We start from the raw sequence: 13,277 nt of genomic DNA, 5'->3' as shown, positions 1-13,277 counted from the left end.
TGTGTACGAATCACATTTGCTCATAAGAGTTTATGTTAAAAATGAATTCATTATAAACATGTTCAAATTTTTACTGAAAACTCAAACACATCCTAAAAAACACACTTGAAAGTGTTTCTTGAAGAAGCGTTTAGCACCCAAAAACACTTCTAATTTTTTCTGTCAAATGCAATCAGAATCCCCTTTAGTTGTAAAATAACGTTTTAGGTCTTTTCAGAAGCAATCTCAAACGGATCTCAAATCGTGTATTACTTGCTTTAGAACTTTAGTTTGTTCGCCCGCTCAGAATTAACTTTGTTGAAACTTAGATGTCGAAGTGGGGGGTTTGAAGGGCCCTCACATTTCACTTTTGCTGTCACGAACGGGTGCACATGGACACTTCTTCCTTTTGGGCCCTTTGGTAATGAAAATAAATTTCTCCAAATTTTGGAGTGGAGTGGAGTGGGGAAAAGAGGGTTGAAACCTTGTCTACTTGAAAAGGAGAGACGATGACAACCCAAAACTCCTTTTGCGACAGTTGCAACATCTAGCATCTTTGAATGGATATGCATTAACAATAATGTAGCTAAAAAAATAAAAAAAACACTCGAAATAACGGAAAATAAAAACAAATTTAAGTATTTAAAATCATAACTTTTTAGTGTTATTTCTGGATTGGTCTCAATATTTTTAAACGTTTCAAATAAGTATCTAATCTATTGAAAATGTCACATCCGTTAAACCTTTATTAAAAGAGTAAATTGTACAAATGGTCCCTCAACTTTAATCAAATTAGAGCAATGGTCCCTCAACTAAAAATCCATTACCATTGGTCCCTCAACTTATCAAAATGTGTAGCTATAGTCCTTTTCATCAATTTTGTCAAAATTTTGTCAAAATAAGCTATGTTGGAATGACCATTTATATAATTAGGGTCCCTTAACTCATCAAAGTGTATAATTATGGTTCTTTTCGTCAACTATGTCAAAAAATTTGTCAAAACGAGTTATATTGAAAGGACCATTGCTACAATTGGGTTAAAGTTAAAGGACCATTTCTCCACTTGAATTAAAGTTCAGGGACTAATGGTAATGAATTTTTAGTTGAGGGACCATAGCTGCACGTTTTGATAAGTTGAGGGACCAAAGGTAATGGATTTTTAGTTGAGGGACCATTGCTCCAATTTGATTAAAGTTAAGGGACAATTTGTACAATTTACTCTTATTAAAAATATGCTAAATCAACTAGTCATTGAAGTATAGCCTCCACCAACTAACAGTCATCATCACCCCAATCAGGCCATCACCTTTAAACCCAACGTAAAACCACCAACTCCACTCTACAACTCAACCCGTCAACATTGAGAAGAAGGTCATGCAAGTTGTTGAAATAGTATGGAATTCTTATGTAACTTTTACTTGGTTGGAACGAAACTTGTAATTTTCATGACTTGGCTTCTCATGCTGTACTAGTGGAACTTCACAAAATTTTGTTATTTTTGATAAACAAAACATATTTTTCTCATTTTATTTTATTTTTTCAAATTAAAAAAAAAATGTTACTCAAAGCAACTCATCAATACCTTCATCTTTTTTGTTATTTTGTCAAGCACCCTTCTCTCTGGACCCATCAATTATCTGTTATTTATTTTTTTATATAGCATTATAAACATTAGGTATGTAGATGCAAATTCAATTATATTCTTTTATAATCATAAAATTCAGTTGTAATATAGAAGTAGTTTTGTTGCAAGGGACCCTTTACCACAGTGGTGGAAATGTGTTGAGTTTTTGCATGATAGCCTGGTTCGAACCTCATTGGTTACTAATCCAACATCGAATTTAACAAAATCTATCGTTTGACAAAAAAAAGAAGTAATTTCTCAAGATAGCGCATTATGTGAACATGTAACAGCAGAATCCCTCGTGAGAGATAGTAAACTTAAGTCATATTTGGATTTTTTAAGTTGTAACTCTTTTATTACGTTAAGCCCAAAATCCATATAATTCATGGGCTTCAAGCTTGGAAAGTAAAGTTTCATTCACCCTTCTAACGGCCCATGAAAATTCATAATAAGAAAAATTAATTAAAAAATTTTGAAAATTTTGAGTGTTAATTAAAAGAATAAGAAGTTGTTGTGAGTAAATAATATCAAGAGTGATTTTTTAAAGTAAAAATATCCTTAACGTTAAAAGTAAACAGTACCAAGATTATTTCGTACGACGTGTCGTTCTTAGGCACTTTTCAAGCTCCATATGATTGAATAAATCATATCCCGATCTATCTAAATCTTCTCGTGCCGGACAAAATAATTCGGTTGTTTTCACCCTGGAACATGCACACGTGTCGCTATCCCATACGCTCCACGAACATAGACGACGGCAGTTCAAAACACACCGGAACTCTTCCCCGCACTTTCCCGAACCTTTATCGAACGTCCCGTTTCCAATTTTTTTTTTTTTTCAAATCCGTCACTTTTTTCTTCCACTCCAAAAAAAAAAAAATGTCATGGCTCGCTCGCTCCCTCGCTGACTCTCTACGGCTCGACGAGGACGGCGACGCCGAGAACGACGTCGTACCCAACGAATCAGCAATCCGAACCACCGCCGACAACGACGTCGTTCGAAGAAGCGAAATTGAATCTTCAGATGAGGAGAACGAAGACGACGACCAGACCCGAGGCGTGAGGGAAGATTTGGACGAATTCAAGCAGACGCTGACCCGCCAATTTTGGGGGGTCGCGTCATTCCTCGCTCCGCTTCCGCCCCCACCGCCTCCGCCGTACCCTTCATTGCCATCCAGTAATCGAACGGATCCTCCCGACATCGGTCGATCCGAACCGCCCGATCAATTGGCGATGGATTTTGGTGAAGGAGAAGAGGAGGAGGAGGAATTGGAGGAGGATTGCGCCGTAGGGGTCACTGAGGAGGTGCTGGCGTTCGCGAGGAACATCGCGATGCATCCGGAGACGTGGCTGGACTTTCCTCTCGACGAAGAGGAGGATTTGGGCGGTATGTATGGAAATACGTATACGAAATTTTATACTGTATGTATTTTTCAATGTAGGAATCAGTTCTCATTGGCGAATTTTTGAAATGTGGAAAATTTCGTGCAGTTCAAATGTACATTGCATTATTATCCTTCAAATTGTTGGGTTAATCTTCGACTTTCAATGTGTTTGTTATTGAAGATTCATTTGATTTCGGTAGTACAATGCATAAGGTTGTGGCAGTAGAGTTGCTTATGGTTCGTAGCTTGTCTCGTTGTGGTGATGGATTTTAATTTTATGCACAATGCAGTTGATACAAATTGTTGGAAGATGAGTTAAATTACATTTGCGTGGGTGGGGGGGGGGGGGATGCTTTTTCTAAGTATGCAGTTTTGGGATTGGTGTCTAATTGATACACCTTTCTTATTTTAGATTTTGACATGTCTGATGCCCAGCAAGAGCATGCTACGGTGATTGAACATCTTGCACCAAGATTAGCTGCTTTGAGATTTGAACTCTGTCCGTGCCATATGAGTGAGAGTTACTTCTGGAAAGTCTATTTTGTTCTTCTGCATTCGAGGCTCAATAAGCAGGATGCCGAGATCTTGTCCACACCCCAAGTAAGCTTCCCTCTTTGTATAATTACCATTAGTGTCTGCAGTCAATTGATTAAATTCGATTCTGCTTCCAACTTAAACCCTGAGATTTAAAGTTATATTAAAGTGGAATCAGTTGACACTATAAGGATTAATTGAACATAGTAACTACACTTTGTGGCATTGTAAAGTTGGAAATGCTGCTTCATGCCATTCACGATCAGCTTGATTGTATATCACAAGTCCTCGTTGTTATTGGATGCTAGTAGCTGCTTGAACTCCTCCATGGGGTTGTCCCGGCATGGATTTTCGTAGTTCTAGATGTTCAACTTCAATAGTCTATTTAGGTTGCAGGTGATCTTCCCTAAGGTTTGGAATAAAGTTAGGATTTAGGAATTCTAGATGGTTCCAGAAAAATGGCTCTATTTATTAGATTAAAACTTTATTTATACTTTGAGATTGAACCAAAGTTCATGCTAAACCTGTTAGGTTTCTGAAATTTAATGTAGTATATCATACTGGTGGCAGGTAATGGAAGCCAGGGCAATGTGGATGCGGGAGCTACATTGTCAGACTGCATTAGAAGATGATCAATTTGAAAGAAACCCTTCTTTTTTAAAAGACCATTCCAATATACTACACGAAGATTGTGCTCCAGTCTCATCCTGTAGTGTTTATTACGAGGACAAGGTGCTAAGGACATATCCTTATGAATCAACAATGTCCCCCATGGCTTATGAGACTGAGAAGCACCCAGTTGAGAGTGATGAAATCCCATTTATTGATAAGTCTGTTATTGAAGAAAAGCCCATCATTAAGAGCGAGGACAAGAATCTAACAGTTGGTCCATCCTCGAAGATGCTAGATAATATCTATGAAAATGATGACGATGATGACTGGCCAGAGGAAGATTCTGAATTAGATGGGCATAGTGGAACAGCTATTCATGCAATCAATGAAGACGACATATCTTTCAGTGATCTAGAGGACGATGATTTCCTTGCATCCACAAAACTCAAGATTGTCTCAAAGGAATAAGAAACCACAAGGAAAGAGAGGTTAACCATTGGCACATGCTCTGCTCGTTGAATAAAAGATGGAGCTTCAAGTCAATGGATAAACTGGTAGTGGCAAGGACACTACCGCTTGTGAAGAACACTGTCGTATGGACCTGCGCTGGGACTCTTGTAAATGCTTGCTGATTGTCCTGCTGAATAGTCCCTCTGGGACTCAAGCCTCTGGTGATGATGCTATTTGTTCCAATACCAAATTGTACATGATATGTTGATTTCTTGTGGTCCAAATCTTTACAGAAAAGTATATGTTTGTTTGGTTGTGATAGGATTGTAATTACAGTTGTGAGAGAGAGATAGAGGTTAGAAGTGGTCATTTCATCAATGAAATGTCTTGGAAAGAAAATATACAAAGAATTTTGTCTTCCCTGTTATATTTTTTACCATCTCATGAACTTGTACTATGCTTCTCGTTACAAGGCAGCCAAGGGTTTCTTGTAGCGAAGGCTACGGAAGATTAAGACCGGGCTTATCAATATATCTGGAGCAAATTTCAATCTTTTCTCCTTATGGTAATTAGTTTGTTCGTATGCAGTCTTGGTTTCTAACTCATATCGTTGTAATTCACATCGGTTTCTTGTAATCCAAGTTTTAGTTTTATGTCTGGCTAGTCTTCTGGTGTATGAATCAGTGAGGGCCTGCTGCTCTACTTTTTGCAAATGGTGAGATATGTACAGGTTTCTTAGGATGCAAAAACATTTTTACATATTGCTACAAAGTCAATTTACATATCAAGTCAAATTCTTTGATCTAAAATCTCAAAGAATGCCGATGGTCACGAAGCGAGGTTTCAGTACATTCTATGCAGTTCGCCGCTTTCAGAAGTCAGAATTCAGCATTGCCTGCATCGAAGTGCATCGTTTTAGAGAAATATGTGTGTAAATGCGATTAAATAATCATAGAGATCGAAGCAAGTCCTTCCTCAATTCATTTTTCGAATGGAACAAATGTTTTCTCGGAGAGTTAGAAAGTGATCAACCGCACCTTTCACCCGCATCTTTCCCCATTTATTTCTCAGATCATTCGGAGTTCGATCCTTGTGAAATACATCGCGACCATTTTCCAAAATTTTCTTCCAGCATCGGTACTTTCCAGTGGTTGGAAAACTGTTCACAAGCTCCTGGAGCATAAGATTACTTATGTTAGATTCCGACGCAACTACAAAATAGAAAATTTCCAAGAACTTTTCGAAATTTGATTGGAAATGGAGAGTTCAGCATTTGTAAGTTTAAGAAAATGAAGGACATCTTAGAAACGACAATTTGAGTTTCGAAATTAAGCGAAGCAACAAGATGGTTTATATAATCTGGATGAAATCACACATCCACGATACTACTTCAGTTTAGATAATTAAATACCTTCAACTTTTCTTCTTCTTCTCTTGTCCAGTATAATCTCATACGCCGCCTCGTCCTAGGCAGTGGCAAGTTTGAGCTGCATGTTAGGAGAAACAGTTGATTAACAATCGATAACTGCATGTAAAAGTTCATAAAATAAACTCCAAATCGATAGCTTAACCCCCCAATCACCTCGTTGGTTGATTTCCGAATTCTCTTGTCTTTTGACCTTTATGTTTAGGCTGTATCTCGCCCAGTAGAGGAGGCCGAGTATCTGAAACTTCCGGTTCCATGGAAGGAGACCAAGTATCTGAAGCATCAGATTCCGAGGAATCAGACAGAACGATGGTAAAACTCTTTGGCGCTTTTTCATGGTTTTTATGCACTACAGGAGACTCTGTGTCAGATAGAACAATGGTATTTGAGGGCATTTCCAGAGATTCTGGTTGCATAAGTTCTGCATTCTTAATTTCGTTTTCTGTCTCCGCAAACACCCTTTTCCCACCTTCATCTTCTTCATTTTTGTCTGAATTTTCTTCAACAGCAGTTTCCTCATCCTGTTGCAACTCAAGCAGTTCAGATACGCACGGGTGTTCTGAATCTCCTCTAATTACTTCATTGGTGCCTTCACCTCTACAACTGACATTGTCACTATCATTGTTCTCATCTTCAACCTCAAACTTCATCCCTTCTTTGATCTCATTGTCTTCCCTTCTTTTATGCACTACAGGAGACTCTGTGTCAGATAGAACAATGGTATTTAAGGGCACTTCCATTGATTCTGGTTGCATAAGTTCTGCATTCTCAATTTCGTCTTCTTTCTCCGCAAACACCTTTTTCCCACCTTCATCTTCTTCATTTTTGTCTGAATTTTCTTCGACAGCAGTTTCCTCATCCTGTTGCAACTCAAGCAGTTCAGATAGGCACGGGTGTTCCGAATCTCCTCTAATTACTTCATTGGTGCCTTCACCTCTACAACTGACACTGTCACCATCATTGTTCTCATCTTCAACCTCAAACTTCATCCCTTCCTTGATCTCATTGTCTTCCCTTCTTTTATGCACTAAAGGAGACTCCGTGTCAGATAGAACAATGGTATTTGAGGGCAATTCCATTGATTCTGGTTGCATAAGTTCTGCATTCTCAATTTCGTCTTCTTTCTCCACAAACACCCTTTTCCCACCTTCATCTTCTTCATTTTCGCCTGAATTTTCTTCGACAGCAGTTTCCTCATCCTGTTGCAACTCAAGCAGTTCAGATACGCATGGGTGTCCAGAACCTCCTCTAATTATTTCATTGGTGCCTTCACCTCTACAACTGACACTGTTGCCACCATTGTTCTCATCTTCAACCTCAAACTCCGTCCCTTCTTTGATCTCATTGTCTTCCACTCCGACAAATTGGTTATGAACTTGAGCATCGTCAAATTGACAGTCACAACCATAACCATTTTCATTTCGCGCATTCATTTGTTCATTAACGGTACAACCATCAGTACAGCCGGAGAAGACTTCATCAAAAGCCACTGCCTTTCTTCTCAACTTTTCTTCTATCTCACCCAGCCTATTCTCATAAGCAAGAGAATATGAACAGATGGGGCAGTAATATTTACCCTTCTTATAGCATATTAAGTCAGAATCCAAGAAGTTCTGATGAAATACGAAAGGGCAATTACTTGTATTACAAATCAGCAGCTGACCACCATTGCTACATAGGAAGCCCAAGAAATCACGATTTTCGGAGACATCAATCTTCCCATTACGGAATGCACCGCTGTCACTTGTCTCCCTATGACAATCCATGAGCTCTTTGGCTTCATCAGAAATAGCCTTCTTCTCATATCTATCTGCAGGATGTTCTACTTTAACATGAAAAACATGTTCACTGATATGGTCATATTCTACAGCAGATACATCTGGAGAAGCAGCATTTGATGTTCCTGGTTCAAGATGAAAGCCACCATCAACTTCGGCTTCATCTTCTTGCCAACATCCGAGCAACGGAACTATGTTATGTTTTACAGGCTGCAAAACACCAAGAGGGGTCCCGTTTCATCTTCTTGACAACATTTGAACATTATGATTACAGTTAAATGTTTCAAGAATCATTTAAATAAAATGAAGTAAATAAAACGCTTGACTAGTTATATTACCTCGTTCTTAATTTGTTCCAAAACATCACCAGTAACCTCACGAGGACGAAATAAATCCTCCAAGAACCTCAAAACCAACAATTGAATGCAAGGGAGAGACACTAATTTGTCTGTAAAATACTGCACCTTTGGAAACTGTTCTTCAAGATTTGCAATGGCGCTGCCCTGTGAGTGAAGTCTAGGAATTTCTTTTTTATTAACAGGAACAAGACTTCCTACTTCAAATTCTTTTGGCCGAGAACTGGTATAATGCGTTTCTTTTATCTCTGCTTGCAGGTTACAAAAAGTTTCACCTGCATCTTGGTTTTCTAGTCCCTGCCAGGCTACCTCCTTTTGTAATACTATTTCCAAAGCCCGACTTGGTCCCTCCCCAAGTTGAGCCAGCAAGACTTCAAGTTTAAGAATTTCACGGTTTAGCATGAAAGGAGCAAATGATGAGAGCCTCATGGGGTGCCTGATCATTGTATTTCTTGCCCTATCATGGTTTTCTAGTACCTCCTTCTGTATTAGTATTTCCAATGCTCGACTTGGTCCCTCCCCAAGTTGCACCAGCAGGACTTCAAGTCTTAGAATTTCATGGTTTAGCGTAAAAGGAGCAAATGATGAGAGCCTCATGGAGTGCCTGATCATTGTATTTCTTGCCCTATCACCGCCTCCTAGCTCCTCAGCATAAAATGTTGCAGGTAGCACACCGATGCAGAAGATAAGTTTCTTTACATAAGGATGCGGTAATTCCAGTTGGTTTAAAACCTGAATTTGGAACACAGTAAAAATTTAGGAAAACATAATACAAAATATTCCTATAATATACATTTACAGACACGATATAAAATATCAAGCAACACTTTGTATGGAAGGTTTACCTTCTGAATTCTTAAATCTTCTTCCCTTGACACGGTGGGTACCTCTGTTTCCCGCCTGAGCACTTCCATTTGCAAACGTTTAACTAGATTCTTGTCCGAAACAACCTAGCAAAGTATTTGAAATAAATATATTAATAGGTTTGTATTCTGAGTATGTAAAAATGCGAACTGAAAAACGTGATGAGCAAAAAAGTAGTACCATGTTAGATTCACCCTTTGCCTGTGTGGAAAGTAAGAGAGAGTTTATTTGAGGACGAAATAAATCCTCTAAGCACCTGAAAGCTAAATTTTGAAAGCTAAATCCTCCAATCACCAATTTGCTTTTGTAAAGCACGTCTAGTTTTAGAGCTCGACTTGGTTCCTCCGAAAGTTGCTCTGATGAGATTTCATGTTTTAGAACTTCACGTCTTGGCATGAAAGGAGGAGTTGCCGAGTGCCTAATGGAGTGCTTGGTCCTTGCATTTGTTGCTGTATCACAATCTCCTAGTTCCTTGGCATAAAATGATGTTGGTAGCACACCAGTGTAGGAGAGATAGTTGTCCACAGAGCGATGAGGTAATTCCAATGGATATAAACTCTGAAGTTGGCATACAACAAGAATTAATGACAAATCTAAAACTAACGCTTATACAGGGGAGAGGAGAACGGTAGACCAAGGGCTTGGGGAACAGCGAGAGGGAGAACGAACAGTTGGGGATTCACCTGAACCTCAAGTTTATGGCGTAACTCATCCGCCTGAGATCGAGCCAAATCTCTTTCGCTTCTCAAATCCTCCATTTCCATTTCCATCTAGTGAGGATCATATTTTATGAAAAATTAAAAAAAAAAAATCATATACACACATCAAATAAAATATCAAGCGGCCAGATGTTATATGAATGTTTACCTGCTGAATTCTTTCCCTCAATGGATAAAGGGTGTACAGCTCTGCTTCCAGCTTAGCTACTTGCTTTTGCAAGTGTTTGACTAGCTGCTTGTCTGATACAACCTAGCAAAATAATTTTTTTGAAACAAATGGATTAAAAGCTTCTGTATTCTAGACAGGCAAACTGAAAGAAAGGTGATAAGCAGATAAGTGATACCGTGTTCACGCTGGCATCATTTGTTACCTCCTTTGCCTGTGTAGCAAAGAAGAGAGTGTTTCGAGATTGTTCAGCGTGGCTCAGTGCTGGACTCAAGGTACATATGATGGCAGTGCGAGCGTTTCCTCCAAGAGAATGTTGCAATATGCGAGTGAGCTTTGAGTCTCGATAAGGTATAGGACCACTTAATTTTCCAGCACTGATAATCAAGTCGAAGAGTGAGCAACCAAATTGACTATATATCAGATATATCTATCACGTAATCTCATACTTGAAACTTTGAAATGGTCCTTCTGTCCTGCTATATAGATTCTGACCTGAGCTTTCTGATAACGTTAGTAAGTGTCATCAAACTAAGGTTAATATGGCAGCCTTCCCTTAGCCTAACACCGTCTGCATGCGTATCTGGAGCTCTTTCGCTTCCAGCTAGGTCTACAAAATTCTGCAGATCATTCAGATTGCAGTTTTTAGCTGTTAACCAAGAATCCAACTCAGTTGCAACTTCTGTTTCTTATTTTAGATTTACCAGGCTTGCAACGAAAGACGTCCTGCAGTCTAAACTTTCACGGACTGTACTTTCAATTGTCTGTACAGAAAGACAATATTAGTGACAAAGTGTTAGTTGTCGGAAGAAGAAAAGTACTTCATTAGAAAACATCAAAGATGTTGTGATGAAGAGAGACTAAGGAACTGACCAGCCTTATTATTTGATGAGACCGTGAACTGTTTTCGTTTAGAGCAGTTTCACCAACTTCTCTTTGAGCTGACACAAAAACAAGCTGATTAACTAATTGCTAATGAAAAAAATTTGAGAGAATACGAAGCTAACCAAGTAAAGGGCTCCACTGAATTACCCTCGCAAATTCCGATTAAACTTCTCAGGTGCTGATGACTGCTTGCAGCTTCCTCCACCAATTTCTCAACCACGATTCCTTTCTACATTCAAGAAAACATTCGAACTTAAATAAGTAAAAGGAGGATTAATTATTTCACTGAAGATTATAGTAAGTTTAGAAGGGCAATACCTCTGGATCATCTAAAAGCTTTAAATTACCAACAGATTCTGTATTCAGCAAGTCGCGGACATTCTCATTGTATATCTCAAGTCCTGAAATTTTTATTGCAAACTCTCTCTCTGGAGTCTGCGCAAACAAACAATAGCAACACCAGCTTAGTAAATCAAACTGCAGAAACAACAGCAGAAAACCGCAATTCTTGGTGCAGAACAGACCAAGACATTTACCAAGGCATGAACCAATAAAAGGTCGTACCCAGTGCACAAGGCTCCTGCTTTACGCAGGGTCTGGGAGAGGTGAATGTCGGCTAGCCTTACCCCCATTTATGAAGAGGCTGCTCCCAAGTCTCGAACCCGAGACCTACCGCTCATGGGCGAAGGCATGAACCAATAAACAAAAAAAATAAAATAAAGAACTATCAACGAAAGGGTTTTCGAGCTTACCTTTATCATATGGTTGTAGATATCATCCACAGCTTTTTCCATTATTCGTCTCATTGTGTATGTCTTGCCACTGCCACTTTGTCCATAAGCAAATATAGTTGCTGCGAACAAGAGAACGTAAACAATCATTCAATGCGAGTAGAGATTTAGATGGAAAAACATGACATGATTTGAGCAATAATCACTACCGTTAATTCCCATCAGAGAAGACAAGGCAACATTTCTCACTCCTTCCTCATATACTGCTTCGGTTGAACCAGGACCGAAAACTTTATCTACAAAACAGAAAATCAGTGATCAATAATCTACACAATCAATCATAACAAACGTACAATAAGAATCATCAAAGATAAGGGAAAACAATTAGATGTTTTTACACACCAAATGTAAACGAGGTGGATTGAGCGGAACGTTCGTGAGGCGGGGGTTTATAAACAATGGTGTTATCGCCTAGGCAATCCCACGAAACTTGTTCTTTTGCAAGTTCCTCCCTTTTGCTTAGAGGCCTTAAACACACTAAAACAACAATCTTCTCCTTCTTAGCTCTTGGCGTTCCAGGAGTTCTGGAAGCCATCATCATAATATATGCTTGGCCTTGAGACTTTGCAAAATGCAAACCTACACCGAAAAACCACGAAATGCGCCTGTGAAGCCGAAATCAAAACCGAACAACGAATTAAAAGTTTAGAACACAGGGAAGAAATGGCTCAGAAAAAAAAAGCATATCCCAACCCCCATCACCTCGACCGATTTCGCTACTTCAAAAGCATAAAATTAATAAATAAAATCCATCTTTTTTCAAGAAAGAATATATGAAAAAACGCAGACTCACAACAATATCAGGTGAAGATGGTGAAGCTTTAGGAGCTTTCAGCAGAGGAAAACCGATAATTAGAAGCTTGAAGCTTTAACCGGAGGTAGGGAGGGAGGGAGGGAGGGAGAGAGAGAGAGAGAGAGTAGCCGTTGAGTCGTGTAAGAGAAGCTTTAGATAAGTCAAGAGGAGGGAAGTCGAAAGAGCGCGCAATTCTAATAATAATTTTGAATTTAAAATCACAATTACTATTTGACGTCACTGACACCTTCTAGCATCGTCAGTTGGCAGCTCCTAACAAGTTGCCACGTGGTGTCTCATTGACTTTTAGTTTGGACAGAGAACGCTTTATTAAACCAATGTTCCAATTAATTTCCTCAATTAAGAACAAAACTTACCAACTAAATTTCGTAACCTTTGGTTTTCTTTTATTTTTAATGGTCTATTTTTCTTATTTTTCAAATGAATTAATGCTAAGACTCAATTTTATAAACTAAAGGACATGCAAGTTAACGATTGGGTTATTTGATTAACATGTTTATTTTTTATTTATGGCTCGATTGTTAATAAATTCATAACCTTTAGTTTTCTTTATGCTCTAAGAACACGTTCATAAATTTTTAAGTACTTCTAAGTTTTTTTTCAAACGTTATCAAATGTATTTTTAGTTACCAAACCATATTTTTAGCTCTTTTAGCAATAGTCTCAAACGTGTTAGATTGAAGCGATTAAGCAATAAGTTATGATAATTTCATTTAAAACGAAGGGGGTAGAGAAAAATAAATCTCATGTATATACATGTTGTGTGGCATCTCTAGTCACATGTCAGAGGGTGAAAGATAATTAATTGAAATGGAAAGTGGGGAATCACCTTGGTAGTTAGGGTTTTCCTCTCACAAAGCAAGAAGATGATTGATCAAAAGGAAAACTAATGAA

General features: G+C 38.5%; 2 protein-coding genes across 4 annotated transcripts; one reads left to right on the top strand and one right to left on the bottom strand.

Moving 5' to 3' along the window:
• Nucleotides 1-2,402: 2,402 nt before the first annotated feature.
• On the top strand, nt 2,403-5,136 carry LOC103424653 (uncharacterized). The gene is made up of 3 exons (XM_008362748.4): nt 2,403-2,990; nt 3,401-3,588; nt 4,093-5,136. The coding sequence occupies exons 1-3, from the start codon at nt 2,483-2,485 to the stop codon at nt 4,600-4,602; spliced, it is 1,206 nt and encodes a 401-aa protein (XP_008360970.3). The 5' UTR covers nt 2,403-2,482; the 3' UTR covers nt 4,603-5,136.
• A 161-nt stretch (nt 5,137-5,297) lies between these two features.
• Nucleotides 5,298-12,561, bottom strand: LOC103431402 (uncharacterized). Of its 3 annotated transcripts, none has more exons than XM_070814408.1 (19): nt 12,363-12,548; nt 11,912-12,174; nt 11,719-11,805; nt 11,531-11,631; nt 11,097-11,213; nt 10,926-11,007; nt 10,767-10,834; nt 10,598-10,657; nt 10,389-10,513; nt 10,072-10,270; nt 9,876-9,977; nt 9,692-9,778; nt 9,189-9,566; nt 8,990-9,094; nt 8,127-8,876; nt 6,167-7,998; nt 5,996-6,071; nt 5,622-5,757; nt 5,298-5,479 (listed from the first exon to the last, which is right to left on the bottom strand). In XM_070814408.1, the coding sequence occupies exons 2-19, from the start codon at nt 12,108-12,110 to the stop codon at nt 5,463-5,465; spliced, it is 4,521 nt and encodes a 1,506-aa protein (XP_070670509.1). In that variant the 5' UTR covers nt 12,111-12,174; nt 12,363-12,548; the 3' UTR covers nt 5,298-5,462. The 3 variants fall into 3 exon arrangements, with proteins under 3 accessions (XP_070670509.1, XP_070670510.1, XP_028950255.1); XM_070814409.1 differs by having other exon boundaries at nt 11,912-12,148; nt 12,363-12,487; XM_029094422.2 differs by having other exon boundaries at nt 11,912-12,561.
• Between the last annotated feature and the right edge of the window lie 716 nt (nt 12,562-13,277).

The sequence above is a fragment of the Malus domestica genome, chromosome 15, assembly GCF_042453785.1.
Source record: "Malus domestica chromosome 15, GDT2T_hap1".
Taxonomy (NCBI): domain Eukaryota; kingdom Viridiplantae; phylum Streptophyta; class Magnoliopsida; order Rosales; family Rosaceae; genus Malus; species Malus domestica.
This window is presented reverse-complemented; position numbering and strand designations above follow the sequence as displayed.